The sequence below is a fragment of the Trachypithecus francoisi genome, unplaced genomic scaffold, assembly GCF_009764315.1.
Source record: "Trachypithecus francoisi isolate TF-2019V2 unplaced genomic scaffold, Tfra_2.0 Lachesis_group0, whole genome shotgun sequence".
NCBI lineage: Eukaryota > Metazoa > Chordata > Mammalia > Primates > Cercopithecidae > Trachypithecus > Trachypithecus francoisi.
The window spans coordinates 15472066-15493899 of record NW_022681453.1 but is presented as its reverse complement, the minus strand read 5'-3'; the positions used below and the strand labels follow the sequence as shown (position 1 = coordinate 15493899).

The 21834-nt window shown below is 48.9% G+C and overlaps 1 protein-coding gene across 5 annotated transcripts in view; it reads right to left on the bottom strand.

Annotated features, from left to right (window-relative positions):
* DHX30 (DExH-box helicase 30) overlaps positions 1-21532 on the bottom strand; it is a 53027-nt gene extending 31495 nt beyond the window's left edge. The window contains exons 1-5 of one of the 5 annotated variants that reach the window (XM_033205866.1): positions 21229-21532; positions 19009-19103; positions 11993-12047; positions 6237-6402; positions 4288-4383 (exon numbers count right to left, since the gene is read on the bottom strand). In XM_033205866.1, the coding sequence (XP_033061757.1) occupies positions 4288-4327 (40 nt within the window). In that variant the 5' untranslated portion in view covers positions 4328-4383; positions 6237-6402; positions 11993-12047; positions 19009-19103; positions 21229-21532. Of the gene's footprint in view, positions 1-3141; positions 3171-4287; positions 4384-6236; positions 6403-11992; positions 12048-19008; positions 19104-21228 lie in introns of all 5 variants that reach the window. The other 4 variants (XM_033205879.1, XM_033205852.1, XM_033205871.1 and 1 more) reach the window with 4 other exon arrangements.
* Positions 21533-21834: the final 302 nt, after the last annotated feature.

Here is a 21834-nt window from a genome sequence, read left to right as displayed (position 1 = left end):
GGGCCTCCCAAAGTGCTGGAATTACAGGCTTGAGCCACCGCGCCCGGCCTAAACCTCTTTTTCTTTATAAATTACCCAGTCTTGGGTATGTCTTTATCAGCAGCATAAAAATGGACTAATGCAGTCCCCTTTTCCTATTCATTTATTTCAATTGGGTTCTAACAGCAAGAGTCACCCTGAGCAAGTATTTCACCTCCACAAACCTCACTGACTCTTGTAAGATAAGGGCAACTCTTTACAGCAGCTCTTAGAACTCTTCTGCTTCTGTGATCTTCTCCTCACTGGTCTAGAGCAGGAGTTGGCACACTACAGCCTACAGACCAAATCCAGCCCCCTGCCTGTTGTTAGAAAGTTTTATTGGAACAGAGACACACTCATTTACTGTTATTCTATTATGTTATTTGCTATTATCTATGACTGCTTTCATTCTATAATGGCAGAGTCAAATAATTGCAACAGAAAGCATATGCCCCACACAGCGTAAAATATTTATTACCTGATGCTTACAAAAAAGTTTGCCAACTCCTCCTCTAAAGGACCTCAAAGACCGGGTGCGGTGGCTCATGCCTGTAATCTCAGCACTTTGGGAGGCCGAGGCGGGTGGATCACCTGAGGTCAGGAGTCCAAGGCCAGCCTGGCCAATGTGGTGAAACTCCATCTCTACTAAAAATACAGAAATTAGCTCTGGGCATGGTGGCAGGTGCCTGTGATCCCAGCTACTTAAGAGGCTGAGGCAGGAGAATGGCTCAAACCCAGGAGGGAGGTTGCAGTGAGCCGAGATTATGCCATTGCACTCCAGCCTAGGCAACAAGAGTGAGACTCCATCGCAATCAATCAATCAATCAATAAAGGACCTTAAAGAAAGTTAGAAAAAAGGGCTGGCCACAGTGGCTCATGCCTGTAATCCCAACACTTTGGGAGGCCGAGGCGGGCAGATTGCCTGAGGTCAGGAGTTTTGAGAAACCTCATCTCTACTAAAAAAGTACAAAAAATTAGCCAGGCATAGTGGCACATGCCTGTATTCCCAGCTACTCAGGGGGCTGAGGCAGGAGAATCACTTGAACCGAGGAGGTGGAGGTTGCGGTGAGCCAAGATTGCGCCATTGCACTCCAGCCTGGGCAACAAGAGTGAAACTCCGTCAAAAAAAGAAAAAAGAAAGTTAGGAAAAAAGCCAGGCACGGTGGCTCATGCCTGTAATCAGGAGGCTGAGGCAGGCGGATCACTTGAGTCCAGGAGTTGGAGACCAGCCTGGGCAAAATGGTGAAACCCCGTCCCTACTAAAAATACAAAAAAATCAGCTGGGCATGGTGGTACATGCCTGTAGTTCCAGCTACCAGGGAGGCTGAGGCACAAGAATCACTTAAACCCAGGCGGCAGAGGTTGCAGTGAGCCAACATTATGCCACCACATTCCAGCCCGGGTGACAGAGCGAGACTCCAGCTCACAAATAAATAAATAAATAGAAATAGAAAGTTAGAAACAATAAAACAAAGGCAAAAAAAAAGAGGGCCTTAGGCATGCCCCCCTTTCTTTACACCAACATTAAGCCTTCTCCGTATTCTTGGAGGAGAGAAAGTTGATTCCTTTGCCTGTGAAAAAGGAGGGAAGTTCTGAAAAAAGAAAGGGTTTACTGGCTCAGCGATCTCTCTATCCACTTCTGGATCGGGCATGACATCTGGTACTACACGTGCTAAACAACTACATCTAGCAGCACAGAATTAAGGCGTAAAGGATCTGCTGAATACACGGGAGAATGCTTTAGGAACCTATACTTCGGAGGCCCCAGAAAAAGGCAACAAGAAGAAGCCCAAGGTAGTTCAGGCTTTGGGGCAGAGCAGAGAACTTCTAGAGGGACAGTGGAAGGGACCACCAACACCTAAAGAAACCAGGGGTCTCAGCCTATATTTTGGCAACTTACCCAACCACATTTAGATATATTACACATGGTCAAAATGACAAGAAAGGATCCACTTGGCTGGCAAGGAGACGGGTAAGAGGAGCTACAGGAGCCAGGTGGGTACCCGACTGCCCTACCAGGTCATCTGTCCTCATGGCTTCCCCTTCCACATAAGTCGCAGGTCTCTATTTTTTTTTTTTTTTTTTTGAGATGGAGTCTTGCTCTTTTGCCCAGGCTAGAGTGTACTGGTGCGATCTCAGCTCACTGCAACCCCCACCTCCCACATTCAAGCAATTCTCCTGCCTCAGCCTCCCAAGTAGCTGGGATTACAGGCATGCACCACCACGCCCAGCTAATTTTTTGTATGTTTAGTAGAGATGGGTTTCACCATGTTGGCCAGGCTGATCTTGAACTCCTAGCCTCAGATGATCCACCCACCTCGGCCTCCCAAAATGCTGGGATTGCAGGCGTGAGCCACCATCCTCGGCCAGCCACAAATCTCTTGACGTAAACCACCACATCAAGAAGAGGGCACACATCTATCCGAGGCAATGGAAAGGAAAGATCAGTTTTGTGGCCCCCAAGATCCTGCCAGAAGTGTCATCCCATGGTGCTTTCTGTGTCTCAAATCTGAGTAGGTGGGGCAGAGTGACAAGGGACAGCCAGAGGTGAGTTTCTTGATATACTCACCCTTTACCCTGGAAGGAAGCCTTGGGAAGACACTGGCGGTGGGGGAAGGGGGGTCAAGGAGGCAGGGAAGTGATAATTTTTTTTCAGTTCCAAATCTGATTCTGCTGAGTACGGTGATCAATATAAATGGCCACCATTTTCTGTGTACTGTTTTCCTTATATGAACACCAGAGAGACTGTTGCTGTAACACATCTCCTTAAGGGCAGGAGCACCAGTAAAGCCTCTAGGGAGCTAGAAAGCACAGGGGAAAGGCCTGATTGCTATCTGCAGGCTAAGAGGGCTGTTGCTTCTAGCTGAGAGAGAGAAGGCAAAATGCACACACCCACGGATGCCTCCTGGAGGCGCAGCTGTGAGGAGAGACCACCAGGCTCAGGGGTCTAAGAGAGCACAGCACTTGTGGGGCTGCCCCAGAGGCAGCGACTGCCCATCCTGCAATCAGTGTTCTCCTTTGCACGTGCTCAAGAAGGCAATGCCTAGCCAACTGCCTGGTTAACCCCAACTAACCGTCTTCAAGCTTAGCCAAAGCACATCTGACACTCTCAGAGCCACTCACCTGCCATGTTGGAAATGTTAACGTTCAGCCTTTTCGAGTTACAGGGCATTTTAAGAAAGAAAAAAAAAAGGGCAATCAACTCTTGTTTTGGTAACGGTAGGGGGGTGGCATTTCTTTAAAACCTAAGTCAAATGGTCAGGGGGCCAGAAGTACTCATTTCTATCCTGCTGTCAGTAGTCAGGGCCGTGGCAGCAGGAGTGTGGAAACTGCCTGGGACGGAGCAGCAGCATGGGCTGCAGAAACTGAAGTGCTCTGTGTTCCAGCACTCCTCCTGAGCTCTTGACCTTCAAAGCACTTTACAGACAGACCCTAGAGTAGACGTGCTGTCTCTAGATGAAAAAATGACTCTATGACCTAAAACAGGGCTCCTTCGGCTAGGCAGAGGGGTGTGGACAGGCAGCCTATAGGGCGGAGAAGAGCAGCTATCAGGACAAAAAGGCTTCCAGGAGCACTGGCCTTAGCAGGCCTAGAAAAGGTCTATTAATAAGTCTGAGGGAGGAGAGGAGGCGCTCATGTGCGGCGATGCTTCCCTGGGTCCTATCCCTGGCGCCATCCCTGGGTACTGGTAGGGTCTGAGGTAAGCTGCCACTTACCCAGTGCTCTAACATTCTCCCCAATCAAAAGGACAGCCTACCTTGCCAGATGGACTGAGAGGCACATTTTAATGTCAGTAAAGTGCTTTGAGGTGCCACATGGGAGACAGGAAAGCGATCTGTGTGTATCCCCAAACCCTCCAAGATGGAGAGCACTAGGGCTGAGTCAGGGCTGTCTGTTCTAGCCCTGTTACAAGCACCCTGCTCTCTGAGCCACCTGATCAGGGACTTCTAGGAGCCTCGATGCCCCAAGCCCTGCAGATTCTCCATGCTGGTGCTAAGAGAACCACCCAAACTGAGCCTAGGCTTTAGTCCAGGCCACACAAGGAGGCCCAAGAAGACTGGAGGGTCCAGGCTATGAGTCCAAGGATCATGAAGAAACCTAGACTTTTCCAAGTAATTTCTCCCTCAGGGCTCCAACAGCTCTGTTAATCCCGCCCTTCCTCACTCATTTTCTGGAGGCCTGTGGCCCTGGCACCAGGGCTCCCATTGCCACCCGCCTCCCCACAGACCCTGGACCAAGCTGTTGCTGGAGGCAAGGCTCCTCCCTTACCTCGAGAGATGGTCCCTCCAGGGGCAGGGTTGACACACATGGGTGGAAGGCGGGGTGGGGGAAGTTTGCACTGACGCTGCCTGTGCTGGGCCCGATCTGGGGAAAGAGAGAGGGCATCAGGGCGACATGTTCTCACCCCTCACAGTCACAGACCCCTGAACTGACTCACTCAGAGCATCCATGAGGAGCTCTGGGCAGCAGGGCTGCTAGACAGTGCTGGGAGCAGCCACAGGTTCTGAGGAACAGCACTAACAATGCCACATGGGAAGAAGGCAAGCGTCTCATATGATGTGATACGTGACAGCCTTGGAAAGAGCCCTCAAGCTCTTCCTGTCCCCTTAGCTACCCCCTATGAGGTTAACACCCATTCTATATACTTCTCTTAGTTGTGAGGATGTGACAGGACAACAGGAGAAAGCTGAAAGCTTTGGTACCATGTCAACTCAAAAGCACCACGTGTCTGCTTCTTATGGTAGCTTTGCTGTGGGTTCCCCGGATGGCTACCTCAGCCACCAAATCTCAAATCATTCTTTCCCTCCAAGAGCTGGGCAAGAGAGGGACAACTGTATTATGTGGGTCCAGCTTGAGAGCTAAAACCAGACCCACACACACTTACCAGCCTTCTCCCTCTTTCTAAAAGAGAACAACCTGCCATTCCAAATACTTCCATTCATTCAGGGGCTAAATGCTACTTATTAGTAACCAGAAAGTACATTTCTAAGAAGTCCCAAAAACTTGAGGTACATGAATGAAAATTAAGACTCACTGAGTCTTCCACGGGAAGGTGGAAATACATGGGTAAGGAAGGCTTAAGGTCCTTTTAAACCACCTAAATGGTGACATTCAGAGAGTCACTAGTCTGGGGGATGGGAGAAATGCATGCACTCTTTGCTCTCTTTGGCCCCTGGTTTCAGTATAGTAAATGGGGTAGAAGGGGAGCAGAGATGGCCACACACACCTGAAGCTTGAGAAACCACCTGTTCTACAAAGACGTTCATTTGTGGAATGCAAATTGACTCATATACAATTAGTAAAGAGGAGAAAGATATCAGTAAAACATAACTCTTGTTTCAAAAAATTCTGAAGGCAAAGGAGCTGCAAAGGCAGGAGTAGAACTGTAATCTTCAGCAGGAAAGAAAAAGCCCTTTCAGCTATTTCTTTTTTTTTTTTATTAAAATCGAGTGCCTATAGAGAATCAAGGTGGTAGATACAAAGGTGTTCACTATACAATTTCTTCAATATTTCAGTATTTTTGAAAATTTTCACAATAAAATGTTGGGGAGGAAGCAAGTCCTGCACTCCAACCCTCCTCCCTCACAGTCCCAGCTGCACACACTCCTTTACCACAGTGGCTATTTCAGAGCTCCACCTCCACCTGGGCTTCCTCAGTAACTGCCAGCTCTGCTTGCATTAGAAGGCTCTTTGTAGCTGGGTGCGGAGGCTCACGCCTGTAATCCCAGCACTTTGGGAGGCCAAGGCCAGTGGATCACGAGGTCAAGAGATCAAGACCGTCCTGGCCAATATGGTGAAACCCCGTCTCTACTAAAAATACAAAAATTGGCAGGGAATGGTGGGGTGTGCCTATAGTCCCAGCTACTCAGAAGGCTGAGGCAGGAGAATCACTTGAACCCAGGAGGCAGAGGTTGCAGTGAGCCGAGATTACGCCATCCACTCCAGCCTGGCCACAGAACAAGACTCCTTCTCAAAAAAAAAAAAAAAAAGAAGACAGCTCTTTGTACATTTGTAGCACCACATCACCCTCAGCTGCCTGTCTAGGTGGTCCAAAGCATCTTCCCAAGCACCAATGATTGTTTTTGTCATATTTTGGTCACAAAGTTGCAGCTGCATTGGCCCAATTCTATTTTTCCCATAAGCTCTCTTATAATATTATAAATGTGTGATTTTTTTTCTTTTTATTTTATAGGTATGTGATTTTACAGAAAACATACATAGGGTTACAGCAGACGTGCTTGTAGGATCTTCTAGAACTAAGTGCCTAGGATCAAGGTTTATTTTGAAACTAATTCCAGTTCTGCCTTGAAGCTAAGGTTGGAAATGACCAGCTCAACCTCTCCATTCCTGTTTAAGGAGGGTCCTCATTCACATCCAGGGATGCTGGATTGAAAAAAAAAAAAAGAATAAATGATTCAATGATTAGTTATTATCTCATTAAGCATTTTCAGCAATTGGGAGAGAGTTGTTACAATCCCACAACTTCACTGAGCCCACTTCTGACCATGTAGCTGGAGAGAAAATGCACATTCTTGCTATTGATCCAGTGTTTTTCAAAGTTTTGTGCTGGCTCTGAAAGACTCAGCTGATTCTTCTTTTTTTCTCTCTCTTTTTTATTGTTCAGTTTGCTCTTTGTAGCCTGAGTCTGATGGCATTACAGGTAAGAAATCAGACACCTGAGTTACGATGCTGGCAAGGGCAGTAACAAGTAACTTACCAGGAACATGGGCATTCTTGCCAACAGCTTTGTTAAATTACATAATGGGAAAGATGGTAGCTAGCCACAAGACCCAGTGGGCCACCATCCACAATGCTGCATGGAATTGCTATAGCTGTTTCCATCAGAACCATCAAATGGCCCATCCCATTGAGGCTAAAAGCTCCAGAGTACCAAGAAGCATCTCTGAAATAGAGCTCTCTTCACCCTAGTGTCTCCTACACAACAGGTGCTCAATCATGCAAACTCACAGCACACTGCATGCTGAGGTAAGCCTATAGCTCTATAGTATTTATCAGGGGCATACCATGCCCAAGACTAAGGGTTGAGCACAGACCACAGCCAGGTGCTCTTCCTATATTTCAGTTCTAATATCTTCACTGTAGTCCTAAAGATAGGGGGTAGGAAACAGGATCAGGTAAGCTAACACCTTGCTAGTATTAGGGAAAGCCAGATTCAAGCCCCAGTCAGTCACCCCAGTCAGTCAAACTCGAGAACCTCAAGCTTCACATCAACTTACATTTCCTCTCAAGGTTCATGACACCCTAGGAGCTCATAATTTCATGATGAAGAACAAAGAAACACGTAAAAGGAAAGCCCAAGCCAAGCACAGTGGCTCACACCTGTAGTCCCAACACTTTGGGAGGCCAAGGCAGGAGGGTTACATGAAGGCAGGAGTTTGCGAACAGCCTGGGAAACATAGGAAGACCCTGTTTCCACCAAATATATATATATTTTATTATTATTATTATTTATTTCTTAAAAAAATACCAGCACTTTGGGAGGCCGAGACGGGCGGATCACGAGGTCAGGAGATCGAGACCACCCTGGCTAACACGATGAAACCCCGACTCTACTAAAAAAAATACAAAAAACTAGCCGGGTGACATGGCGGGCACCTGTAGTCCCAGCTACTTGGGAGGCTGAGGCAGGAGAATGGCGTAAACCCAGGAGGCGGGGCTTGCAGTGAGCTGAGATCCGGCCATTGCGGCAGAGCGAGACTCCGTCTCAAAAAAAAAAAAAAAAATACAAAAAATAGTGAGGCGCGGTGGTTCACGCCTGTATTCCCAACACTTTAGGAGGCCGAGGCAGGTGGATCACAAGGTCAGGAGATCGAGACCATCCTGGCTAACACGGTGAAACCCCATCTCCACTAAAAATACAAAAAATTAGCCAGGTGTGGTGACTGGTGCCTATAGTCCCAGCTACTCAGAAGGCTGAGGCAGGAGAATGGCGTGAACCCAGGAGGTGGAGCTTGCTAAAAATACAGAGAGACAGGGTCTCCCAGTGCTGTCCAGGCTGCTCCCAAACTTCTGGCTCAAACAGTCTTCTCGTCTCGGCCTCCCATAGTGCTGGGATTACAGGCATGGGACACTGCGCCCAGACAAAAAAAAAAAATTTTTTTTTTTTTTTTTTTTGAGACGGAGTCTCAGTCTGTCACCTAGGCTGGAGTGCAGTGGCATGATCTGAGTTCACTGCCACCTCTGCCTCCTGGGTTCAAGCGATTTTCTGCCTCAGCCTCCTGAGTAGCTGGGATTACAGGTGACTGCCATCACGCCCGACTGATTTTTGTATTTCTTTTTTTTTTTTTTTAGTAGAGATGGGGTTTCACCATGTTGGCCAGGCTGATCTGAAACTCCGGATGTCAGGTAGTCCGCCCATCTTAGCCTCCCAAAGTGCTGGGATTACAGGCGTGAGCCACCATGCCCAGCCAAGCATCATGATTTTTATTGAGCTTTCCATCTCTTTACAAAATCAGTACTATTAATTCAGAGACATTCTCACGATGAGAAAACCTGTTTTCATCGACCTTTTACAAGGGGGTAGACAACAAAGCCCACTGGTTAGTAAGTAAACATAAAGTGCTAATTTTAGCTAAAAAAAATAAATAAATGTGCTGCCCACACTAATCTCAAGTTCAGGTTTTTCCTTCTTACATAGTCAGCAAAAAAAAAAAAAGCCCAGGATGACAGGAATTAATTTTTTCAAACAATATGAACACAGATGGAGTGGCTGGAGAAACACAAGGAGGCAGGGAGAGGCTGCTCTGAGCCCTAGTGCATCCGGCCCTCTTTCTGGCCCCATTCAATGGGTTACACGGGGCACCACTTGGCCAGGGCTTTCCCAGGCCTCGAGGAACACAACTTAGAGAGAAGACACAATCAGGAAGACCTATTTAATCAGCAGTTATGGACATTTTGTTATGGTTCTCATTTATTTGTAAAATACCCTCAGACAGAAGCAAGAAAAGTCATGTTTCTAAGAAATACAAAGCTCTCAGGATCTGGCCCCTAAAGTCCCCACAAGCTACTTCACCTCCTATAAACACATCATGAACTCCACCCTATAGCCCTGTCATGGCTCAATTCTGCCATTGCCTATGCAACCCCCTCACTGTGTGTGCTGGAGAGCACTAATTTCGAGACTTGCCAGAGTTTCTATGACCACTAATGTAAGAATGACTCTGATACAGTGTGGATATTTGTCCCTACCCAAATCTCATGTTGAAATGTAATCTCCTGCCAAGAGCGGTGGCTCACACCTGCAATCCCAACACTGTGGGAGGCCGAGATGGGCGAATCACTTGAGCTCAGGAGTTAGAGACCAGCTTGGCCAACATGGTGAAACCCCATCTCTACTAAAAATACAAAAATTACCCGGGCATGGTGGCACACGCCTGTAGTCCCAGCTACCCGGGAGGCTGAGGCAGGAGAATTGCTTGAACCCGGGAGACAGAGAGAGGTTGCAGTGAACCAAGATAGTGCTGCTGCACGCCAGCCTGGGCAACAATAGAGTGAGACTTCAACAACAACAACAAATAAAAACAAATGGGCCGGGCGCGGTGGCTCAAGCCTGTAATCCCAGCACTTTGGGAGGCCGAGATGGGCGGACCACGAGGTCAGAAGATCAAGACCATCCTAGCTAACATGGTGAAATCCCGTCTCTACTAAAAAATACAAAAAACTAGCAGGGCGAGGTGGCGGGCGCCTGTAGTCCCAGCTACTCGGGAGGCTGAGGCAGGAGAATGGCGTAAACCCGGGAGGCAGAGCTTGCAGTGAGCTGAGGTCTGGCCACTGCACTCCAGCCTGGGCGACAGAGCAAGACTCCATCTCAAAAAAACAAAAACAAATGTTATCTCCACTGTTGGAGGGTCATAGAGTGGATCCCTCATGGCTTGCTGCTATCCTTGTAATAGTGAGTCAATTCTCATGAAATCTTTTTTTTTTTTTTTTTTTTGAGGCGCATACCACCACACCTGGCTAATTTTCTGTATTTTTAGTAGAGACAGGGGTCTCACTATGTTGGCCAGGCTGGTCTCAAATGCCTGACCTCAGGTGATCCGCCGGCCTTGGCCTCCCAAAGTGCTAGGATTACAGGCGTGAGCCACCATGCCCAGCCTCTCATGAGATCTTGTTGTTTATTTTATTTATTTATTTTATTTTATTTTATTTTTTGAGACGGAGTCTCGCCATGTCACCCAGGCTGGAGTGCAATGGCGCAATCTCGGCTCACTGCAAGCTCCGCCTCCCGGGTTTATGCCATTCTCCTGCCTCAGCCTCCCGAGTAGCTGGGACTACAGGTGCCTGCCACCTTGCCCGGCTAGTTTTTTTGTATTTTTTAGTAGAGACAGGGTTTCACCGTGTTAGCCAGGATGGTCTCTATATCCTGACCTCGTGATCCGCCCGTCTTGGCCTCCCAAAGTGCTGGGATTACAGGCTTGAGCCACCGTGCCTGGCCTATTTATTTATTTTTGAGATGGCATCTCGCTCTTGTTGCCCAGGCTGGAGTGCAATGGCACGATCTCAGCTCACTGTAACCCGTCTCCCAGGTTCAAGCGATTCTCCTGCCTCAGCCTCCCGAGTAGGTGGGATTACAGGCGCCCACCACTATGCCCAGCTAATTTTTTTTTTTTTTTTTTTGAGATGGAGTCTCGCTCTGTTGCCCAGGCTGGAGTGCAGTGGTGCAATCTCGGCTCACTGCAACCTCTGTTTCCCGGGTTCAAGCTGTTCTCCTGCCTCAGCCTCCCAAGTAGCTGGGACTACAGGCGCACACTGCCACACCTGGATAATTTTTTGTATTTTAGTAGAGACGGGGTTTCACCTAGTTGCCCAGGCTGGTCTCAAACTCCTGAGCTCAGGCAATCCGCCCACCTTGGCCTCCCAAAGTGCTGGGATTCATCACACCCAGTCGATATTGTTTAAATTGTGTGGCACCTCCCCAACTCTCTCTCTGGATCCTGATTTTTGCCATGTGACATGCCTGTTCCTGCTTCACCTTCCACCCCTGAGTAAAAGCTCCCTGAGTCCTTCCCAGAAGCCAAGCAGGTGCCAGCAGCATGCCTCCTATACACACTGCAGAAATGTGAGCCAATTAAACCTCTTTTCTTATAAATTACCCAGTCTCAGGTATTTTTTCATACCAATGCAAGAATAGCCTAATACAGATTCAATCCACTTCCACCAGTGTTTACTGAGGTCTACTATGTGTGAAATGCTGGCCAGGTGCTAGGCATGATAAAAGAGCACAACAGGCCCTGGCTGCAGGGAGCTTCCAATCTAGTGACACAATGATTAATTCAGAATAGACTAACCATGAGAACTAACAGGTATGGTACTGAGGAAGGTTGGAGAAAGACTGCATTTTGTCAACATCTTCATGAAGGAGATGGTATAAAATACTAGCCTAGAAAAATAGGATTTTAGAAGCTAGGCACGGTGGCTCACGCCTGTAATCCCACCACTTTGGGAGGCCGAGGTGGGTGGATCACTTGAGGTCAACAGTTCAAGACCAGCCTGGCCAACATGGTGACATTTTTAGTCTCAACTAAAAATGAAGAAGAATTAGCTGAGCTTGGTGGCTGGTGCCTGTAATCCCAGCTACTATGGAGACTGAGGCAGGAGAACTGGTTCAACCCAGAAGGGTGTAAGTTGCATTGAGCAGAGATCGCGCCACTGCACTCCAGCCTGGGCGACAGAGACTCCAACTCAAAAAAAAAAAAAAAACAGGATTTTAATAAGCAGGGAGAACGCAGAGGAGGGCATTGGGAGGAAGCATGGCAAATATACACAAAGGCCAGGGCAAGAGTTGGCACAGATTATAAGCACCATGCAAGAGGAAGGCTATAGGAAAGGACTTTGGAAAACTACCCAAAGAAACGTGCAAGAACTACATAGTGGGGAGAGACTTTCACAGCCCTCAGAGCTGCCCATCCCAATAAAGAAGAGCATGAGGTTGCAAGCACAGTTGCAGTCTTACCTTTTCTGAATGAGTCCAGGCTGAACATTTCTGGCCCGGAGGGAAAGCTGGAATCCTGAGAACAAGGAGGGCCAAGAGGCAATAGTTAATATTCCTGGTCCAGCAACCCACAAAGAAGACTTCAGTAACATGGAGAGCACTGTCCAGAAATTGAAAAAAAAGAAACTCTTCACTAATGAGCACCAACTGCTGCTCCCCAGTCTTGAGGACTGGAAGGCCGGCTCCACTCTAGAGTAATTGCCTTTGCTTCTGAAAACTCCCCACATCCTGTAAACAGAGGGGGATGCATTTCATCACGAGAGACATGTAGTTCTACGTAGTTCATCATAATACTTGCAGGTTTCCTTCCCAGTTCATCATAATACTTGCAGGTTTCCTTCCCAGTTCATCATAATACTTGCAGGTTTCCTTCCTAGTTCATCATAAGACCTGCAAGTTTCCTTGGGACTTGCAGGAATAAACTAAATTCTACATGGACCCCTTCTGTCACATGGCATCAGGAAATAGGACTGATGACTGCCTTATGGGCAAATGGCTTACTGGGCTTTCATAAAACCCAGTCAAGCCCCTAAAAATAAGATTTGACTGACAGTATCAAAGAATAACTGCACAGTGATTCAGAATAAAAAGCTTTTCCTAACAGTCTCTATGAAATAACAAATATTAGGTTAAAGCACAACTATTAGCCAAAAGTTTTGGTGCATTTTGCTTATTAGCATATTTAACTGAGGACTATACTGAGAGATGACAAGAAAAAAAGCAACACCTCTGGTTTAACAATTTTGTTTTTAGGCCGGGCGCGGTGGCTCAAGCCTGTAATCCCAGCACTTTGGGAGGCCGAGACGGGCGGATCACGAGGTCAGGAGATCGAGACCATCCTGGCTAATACGGTGAAACCCTGTCTCTACTTAAAAATACAAAAAAAAAAAAAAAACTAGCCGGGCGACGAGGCCGGCGCCTGTAGTCCCAGATACTCGGGAGGCTGAGGCAGGAGAATGGCGTAAACCCAGGAGGCGGAGCTTGCAGTGAGCTGAGATCCGGCCACTGCACTCCAGCCTGGGTGGTAGAGCAAGACTCCGTCTCAAAAAAAAAAAAAAAAAACAATTTTGTTTTTAAAAATACTCAAACTTGGCCGGGCGCGGTGGCTCAAGCCTGTAATCCCAGCACTTTGGGAGGCCGAGACGGGCGGATCACAAGGTCAGGAGATCGAGACCATCCTGGCTAACACGGTGAAACCCCGTCTCTACTAAAAAATACAAAAACTAGCCGGGCGAGGTAGCGGGCGCCTGTAGTCCCAGCTACTCCGGGAGGCTGAGGCAGGAGAATGGCGTGAACCCGGGAGGCGGAGCTTGCAGTAAGCTGAGATCCGGCCACTGCACTCCAGCCTGGGCAACAGAGCGAGACTCCGTCTCAAAAAAAAAAAAAAAAAAAAAAAAAAATCTACACAGTGTTTAGCAAATCAGAATCATGTCCAACATTGCTTGGAGTCTATTGGGGCCAATACTCCTGCTCCTGACTGCTATTCCCTCTCATTCTCAAATTGTGGGGAGGTGGGAAGTGGAGGGCTGACCTGGGGCGGAATCTTTCGGGTCCACAGCAGGTCTGCCCTAATGGCCTCCGCTCCCCCAGGGATGCTGGAAATTTCAGCCCATAAGACATGGTAGAGAGAAAACTTCAATACAATATCAACGATGATAAAATTTACTTTAGGAAGTTACGTTCTATATATACCTTCTATCCAAATGAAAATAAAAAGTGTGTAATTTGACATTCTAATTTAAAAGAAAACCGGAATATTATAAAATCTAAAACATTTTAAGTGATTATTACTTAAAAAACAATACTCCCTGACCAACGTGGTAAAACTCCATCTCTACTAAAAAAATAATAGCCAGGCATGGTGGCAGGCGCCTGTTGTCTCAGCTACTCGGGAGACTGGGGCAGGAGAATCGCTTGAACCCGGGAGGCAGAGGCTGCAGTGAGCCAAGATCGCACCATTGCACTGCAGCCTGGGCAATGAGAGTGAGACTCTGTCTCAAAAAAAAAAAAAACTCGGCTGGGTGCAGTGGCTCATGTCCATAATCCCAGCACTTCGGGCACTTCGGGAGGCCAAGATGAGCAGATCACCCTGAGGTCAGAAGTTCGAGACCAGTCTGGCCAACATGAGGAAACCTCATCTCCAATAAAAACACAAAAATTAGCCAGCTGTGGTGGTGCACGCCTGTAATCCCAGCTACTCGGGGGGCTGAGGCAGGAGAATCACTTGAACCCAGGAAGCGGAGGTTGCAGTGAGCCAAGATCGTGCCAATGCATTCCAGCCTGGGCAACAGAGCGAGACTCCATCTCAAAAAAATAAAAATAAAAAATAAAAAAGAGGCCGGGCGCAGTGGCTCACACCTGTAATTCCAGCACTTTGGGAGGCCGAGGCAGGCAGATCACGAGATCAGGAGATCGAGACCATCATCACTAACACAGTGAAACCCCGCCTGTACTAAAAATACAAAAAATTAGCCGGGCATGGTGGCGGCGCCTGTAGTCCCAGCTACTCGGGAGGCTGAGGCAGGAGAATGGTGTGAAACCAGGAGGTGGAGCTTGCAGTGAGCCGAGATCACGCCACTGCACTCCAGCCTGAGCGACAGGGCGAGACTCTGTCTCAAAAAATAAATAAATAAATAAATAAATAAATAAAATAAAATAAAATAAAAAAGAAACAATGCTCTATTGCTAAGAAATGGTAAAGTGGCTAGGCACCATGGTTCATATCTGTAATCCCAGCACTTTGGGAGGCTGAGATGAGAGGAGCACTTGACACCAGGAGTTCAAGACCAGCCTGGGAAACACAGTGAGACCCCATTTCTAAAAAAAATTTTCAAAATTAGCCAGGTGTGGTGGTACATGCTTGTAGTCTTAACTACTCAGGAAGCTGAGGCAGGAGAATCACTTCACCCAGGATTTTGAGGTTTATAGTGAGCTGTGATCACGCCACTGCACTCTAGTCTGGGTGACAAAGCAAGACCCTGTCTCTCTTAAAAAAAAACATAGCCGGGCGCGGTGGCTCAAGCCTGTAATCCCAGCACTTTGGGAGGCCGAGACGGGCGGATCACGAGGTCAGGAGATCGAGACCATCCTGGCTAACACGGTGAAACCCCGTCTCTACTAAAAATCCAAAAAAAAATCTAGCCGGGCGAGGTGGCGGGCGCCTGTAGTCCCAGCTACTCGGGAGGCTGAGGCAGGAGAATGGCGTAAACCCGGGAGGCAGAGCTTGCAGTGAGCTGAGATCTGGCCACTGCACTCCAGTCCGGGCTACAGAGCGAGACTCCGCTTCAAAAAAAAAAAAAAAAAAAAAAAAACATAAAGCAAGCCGGTGCAGTGGCTCATGCCTGTAATCCTAGCACTTTGGTAGGCCGAGGCGGGCAGATCCCCTGAGGTCAGGAGTTTGAGACCAGCCTGACCAACATGGAGAAACCCCGTCTCTACTAAAAATAAAAAATTAGTCAGGCCGGGCGCGGTGGCTCAAGCCTGTAATCCCAGCACTTTGGGAGGCCGAGACGGGCGGATCACGAGGTCAGGAGTTCGAGACCATCCTGGCTAACACGGTGAAACCCCGTCTCTACTAAAAATATAAAAAAAAAAACTAGCCGGGCGAGGTGGCGGGCGCCTGTAGTCCCAGCTACTTGGGAGGCTGAGGCAGGAGAATGGCGTAAACCCGGGAGGCGGAGCTTGCAGTGAGCTGAGATCCGGTCACTGCACTCCAGTCTGGGCGACAGAGCGAGACTCCGTCTCAAAAAAAAAAAAAAAAAAAAAAAAAAATTAGCCGGACGTGGTGGTACATGCCTGTAATCCCAGCTACTCGGGAGGCTGAGGCAGGAGAATCGCTTGAACCCAAGAGACAGAGGTTGCAGTGAGATGAGATTGCGCCATTGCACTCCAGCCTGGGCAACAAGAGCGAAACTCTGTCTCAAAAGAAAAAAAAAAGCAGCAAAATTTAATGGCTAGGTGTGGTGGATCATGCCTGTAATCCCAGCACTTTGGGGCACCCAGGTGAAGGATCGCTTGAGGCCAGGAGTTCAAGACCAGGCAACACAGTGAGACTGTCTCTAAAAAAAAATTTATAAGTTAATTTGCTTGTATATAGACTCTTGATTTTGCTTTTTTTTTTTTTTTTTTGGGACGGAGTCTTGCTCTGTCACCAGGCTGGTGTGCAGTGGCATAATATCAGCTCACTGCAACCTCTACCTCCCAAGCTCAAGCTATTCTTCTGCTTCAGCCTCCTAAGTGGCTGGGACTACAGGCGTACGGCTAATTTTTTTTGTATTTTTAGCAGAGAGGGGCTCTCATCATGTTGGCCAGGATGGTCTCGAACTCTTGCCTTCATAATCCGCCTGCCTTGGCCTCCCAAAGTGCTGGGATTACAGGCGTGAGTCACCGTGGCCGGCCAGTTTTGCTTTTTAAAAGTCCCTAATCCTCTAGCCCAAATATTGTCAATTTAGGCTCATGTACCACTCTGTTTTCCTGTACTAATCTAAAAAATGATCCTATGAGAATCAAGATAGGATCTTTTAGAGATAATTTACAGAGCTCTAGAACATTTCATACAGATCCAAAAGAAAGCTGTCTTCCTTGTAATGCAGTCAGTAATGGGTTTTTTGTTTTGTTTTGTTTTGAGACACAGTCTTGCTTCTATCGCCCAGGCTGGAGTGCAATGGCATGATCTCCGCTCACTACAACTTCCGCCTCCCAGGTTCAAGTGATAGTCCTGTCTCAGTCTCCCAAGTAGCTGGGATTACAGGCGCCTGCAACCACACCTGGCTAATTTTTGTATTTTTGGTAGAGACAGTGTCTTGCCATGTTGGCCAGGCTGGACTTCAACTCCTGACCTTGTGATCCGCCCACCTCAGCCTCCCAAAGTGCTGGGATTACAGGCCTGAGCCACTGTGCCCGACCATAATGCAGTAATGTTAAAAACCTTTGTAGTGGGCCAGGCTTGGTGGCTCATGCCTGTAATCCCATCACTTTGGGAGGCTGAGGCAGACAGATTGCCTGAGGTCAGGAGTTCGAGACCATTCTGGCCAAGATGCTGAAATCCTGCCTCTACTAAAAATACAAAAAAAAATTGGCCAGGCAAGCCTGAGCGCAGTGGCTCACGCCTGTAATCCCAGCACTTCGGGAGGCCGGGACAGGCGGATCACGAAGTCAGGAGTTCGAGACCAGCATGGTCAACATGGTAAAACCCCGTCTCCACTAAAAATACTCAAAATTAGCCGGGCATAGTGGTGCATGCCTATAGTCCCAGCTACTCAGGAGGCTGAGGCAGAAGAATTGCTTGAACCCAGGAGGCGGAGGTTGCAGTGAGCCAAGATTGCGCTACTGTACTCCAGCCTGGGTGACAGAGTGAGACTCCGTCTCAGGAAAAAAAAAAAAAAATTGGCCAGGCGTGGTGGCTCATGCCTGTAATCCCAGCACTTTTGGAGGCCGAGGCGGGTGGATCACGAGGTCAGGAGTTTGAGATTAGCCTGACCAAAATGGTGAAACCCCATCTCGGTCAGGTACAGTGGCTCACGCCTGTAATCCCAGCACTTTGGCCGAGGTAGGGAGCTTGCCTGAGGTCAGGAGTTCGAGACCACTCTGGCCAAGATGGTGAAATCCCGTCTCTACTAAAACTATAAAAAAAATTGGCCAGGCGTGCCTGAGCACGGTGGCTCACGCCTGTAATCCCAGCACTTTGGGAGTCTGAGGCGGGTGGATCATGAGGTCAGGAGTTTGAGATCAGCCTGATCAAAATGGTGAAACCCCATCTCAGCTGGGCGCAGTGGCTCACGCCTGTAATCCCAGCACTTTGGGAGGCCAAGGCGGGTGGATCACAAGATCAGGAGATCGAGACCATCCTGGCTAACATGGTGAAACACCGTCTCTACTAAAAATACAAAAAAAAAAAAAAAATTAGCCAGACGTGGTGGTGGGCGCCTGTAGTCCCAGCTACTCGGGAGGCTGAGGCAGGAGAATGGCATGAACCCGGGAGGTGGAGCTTGTAGTGAGCTGAGATCGCGTCACTGCACTCCAGCCTGGGCGACAGAGCGAGATTCCATATCGAAAAAAAAAAAAAAAAAAAACCTGTCTCTACTAAAAATACAAAAATAAGCCAGGCATGGTGGTGCATGCCTGTAATCCCAGCTACTCAGGAGGCTGAGGCAGGAGAATCTCTTGAACCCAGGAGGCGGAGGTTGCAGTGAGCCAAGATCGCACCATTGTACTCCATCCTAGGTAACAGAATGAGACTCCATCTCAGAAAAAAAAATACAAAAAAGGTAGCCGGGTTTGGTGGTGTGAAGCTGAGGCAGGAGAATTGCTTGAACCAAGGAGGTGGAGGTTGCAGTGAGCTGAGATTGCACCACTGCACTCCAGCCTGGGCGACAGAGCAAGACTCTGTCTCAAAAACAAAAAACCTTTGAAGTTCAATGTCTCTCTTAAGTAATTTACAGATAAGTAAAATGCTATTATACCAAGATTTCCTGCATAATGAAATACAATTAACCCCAGGTAGAGACACTAGGGGATGGTTCCAGGACAGAGACTCCACAAAGACTAATTAAAAATGATACCCTTCTGGCTGGGCACGGTGGCTCACGCTAGTGATCCCAGCACTTTGGGAGGCTGAGGTGGGCTGATCACCTGACGTCAGGGGTTCGAGACTAGCCTGGCCAACGTGGTGAAACCCCATCTCTACTAAAAACACAAAAAAATCAGTTGGGCATGATGACAGGTGCCTGTAATCTCAGCAACTTGGGAGGCTGAGACAGGAGAATGGCTTGAAGGTGGGAGGAGAAGGTTGCAGCGAGCCAAGATCGTGCCATTGCACTCCAGCCTGGGGGACAAAGCGAAACTCTGTCTCAAAAATAAAATAAAATAAATGATATCCTTCTTCCAAAATAGTCAGAAATAGGTTTAACACATGCCTTTTTACAGTATGGCGGAGCATGAGATCCACTACTGCTCTGTGCATGGCTAAATCAACTTACCTTATAAAAGCAATGACAGTCTCAGATTTTGTAGGCTTTTGAACTGGAGGTGAATTCTCTCCTTGCTATTCCTCATCACGAGGCTGGGCCTCCTCCTGGGAAGTACAACGCTGGGTCAATACAGTGGGGGCCCCACAGGGAAAGAAAGTTGCTCTGACCATTAAAATTCATTTACTAGCTCTAACAAGGACAAATTTTGTTAGTGGCATGAAGGGCACATACTGGACAAAATGGCCTTACAAATCAGGACTTGCCATGACCCATTCTAGGCCCATTAAATTGTGAGCTGTCCTACACCAGCACCTGTAGAAGTGCTGAAGTCTTCTGACATCATCTAAGAAGATGTCAAGGTAAAGAAAGCCTTGTAATCCTGAGAAGCATTTTCTGCAAGCCCAGAGCAAAACCTACTTCCGTTTTGAGTTCTAATCCCATAACAGTTATGATAATCTAACACAAAGAAGCTGTAACACTCTTCAAGATTGGGAAAATAACAATAACTCAAAGTTGAACAGCATTTTTACAGTTCACAACATACTTCCATAGACTTTATCCCATTTAATCTAGGCAACTATCCAGTGAGGTAGGAATTACCTTTCCAGAGAAGAAAACTGAAGCACGGGTTACACAACCTGCCCAAGATCCCATAGCTGCCTCAGGGCAGATGGAAATCAGCATTGAAGCATGCTGACTCCAAAACCTTCCTTGCTTATATACTAGGCTACTTTTCTTATTTCCAGGATATCATGCTGTTGCCTAAATGTACTATGGTTCATTCCTTAAGACATATTATACTGTTATCTTCAAAGGCTGAAAGGGGCAAGAAAGGTCCAACAGCTAATAAAACTTGCATGTGGTTTTTGTTTTGTTTTGTTTTGTTTTGAGACGGAGCTTAGCTCTTGTTGCCCAGGCTGGAGTGCAATGGCGCGATCTTGGCTCACTGCAACTTCTGCCTCCTGGGTTCAAGCAATTCTTTTGCCTCAGCCTCCCAAGTAGCTAGGGTTACAGGTGCACGCCACCATGACCGGCTAATTTTTGTATTTTTAGTAGAGACGATGTCTAGCCATGTTGGCCTGGCTGGTCTCAAACTTCTGACCTCAGGTGATCCACCTGCCTTGGCCTCCCAAAGTGCTGGGATTACAGGCATGAGACACCGCTCCTGGCCCTAATAAAACTTTGTATCACAGCTACATAAATGAAAACACTTGAAGAGCAACTATCTTTTAGGGATAAAGAGCCAACACAGGTAGAAAACGCAGCAAAGGATGTCGTTTCTGCACATCGCCTTAAATCTCTAAGATTTAAGTGTAAATTACAAGATGTAGTCAAGACCCACAATGACAGTGGAGTTACCGCCTTGCAAGAAACTTCAAGGGAAATCACCAGACAACGTCTCATTTCACTCTGGCCAGCAAGCTGCAACCAAAACCAGGCTGGAAGTGGTCTTCTGCAGTCTACCTGCTAATGTATGGCAAACCCCCATGGAGTGGGGTTGTAAAGTGAAACAGCCTCTGCCTTGAAAAATCACAATTCAAGTGACCAATGTTGCTACACAACGACTAGATAGATATGCCATACCCCTGACTTGGGGGTTCTGAGGACCCCTGGGACTCCAGTTCACTGCAAACAAAGGACCCAACATGCATTTGGTCTTCCCCTGCTAAATGGTGCAAGTTACCACCAGCAAACAAAGAATACCTCACCCCTTGGCCTCCCCCAGTGACAAAGTCGGTGCAAAAGGGGGCAAACTAGGGGGGCCAAAAGGCACGGGGCCTCCCTCTAGACGAACGGTCCGGGCAGCACCGGGAAGGAGAAGAAGTAGACAAAGGTCTTGGGGCACTCAGGAGGCTTCCTCCAGGCCCTGCCTGGAGAAACGGAGCATCCCCTGAGGCGAAGGCGTCGTTGCGCCAATGAAGCGGCCTCTCCCGCGGCCTCCGCGGAGCCCCTGGCTGCGAGGCCCGCCCCGGCGGACCGGTCTGGCCCCCGCCCCCGCCCGGGCTCCATGGCAACGGCAGGCCGAGGCCTGGCTGCCCACGGATCGGCCGGGCCGGCTTCCCGGGCAGGCCTAGGATGCCCGGCCTGCTCCTCGGGCCCGCCGCCGTCTCCGCCCCACTCTCCGCCAGGCCGGCGGTCGGACCGAGCCCCCTCCTCGCGACGACCACCCCCGGCCGCGGCAGGATCCTCAAGAGGGCACGAAAGGGGAGAATAAAAAGCCCAATTCACCTGTTGTTACAGATGTGAAACAAGCCTCGGTGCACCGCGCATGAGCCGCGGCTCCCCCAACCACGGCCGGACTACAACTCCCAGCAGCGGCGGCGCGGCCCCTTCCGGGTCCCGTGGCGGAAGTCCCGCCGCCGTTCCGACGCTCCCCTCCCGGCGTCACGGCACCCGCCTGCCGCGAGCGGCACCGCTCCTCCGCGGGCGTCGAGCCTGGCGCCACTTGCGGCTCGTCGTGGCCGCTCGAGGCACCCGGCACCCGGGATGCCCCGGTACCCGGCCCAATGGGGCGCGGCGGCAGTGCAGGCGGGACTTCCGGCGGAGTCGCGAAGGGGACAGGCTGGCGCCGGCTGCTCTGTGGTGGCAGAGCGAACGGTTCGGGGTGGCGGGGTCGGGCGTCAAGCTGCCACTTTCCTCGGCGACTTAGCTGCTTGCAGTGTGAGAGCGGGGAGGGTCTTCGTGCCCTCTGCGCGCCAGCCGCGCCTCCTGGTGCGAATAAACAACCCGGGTCATGGCTGAGCCGGGAACGGTTTCCACCTTGGGCTCCGGGATTCCACCCGCCTTCCCAGCCACAGCTCGTAGCCACGCCTCTTCTCTTCCCCGTCTCCCCTC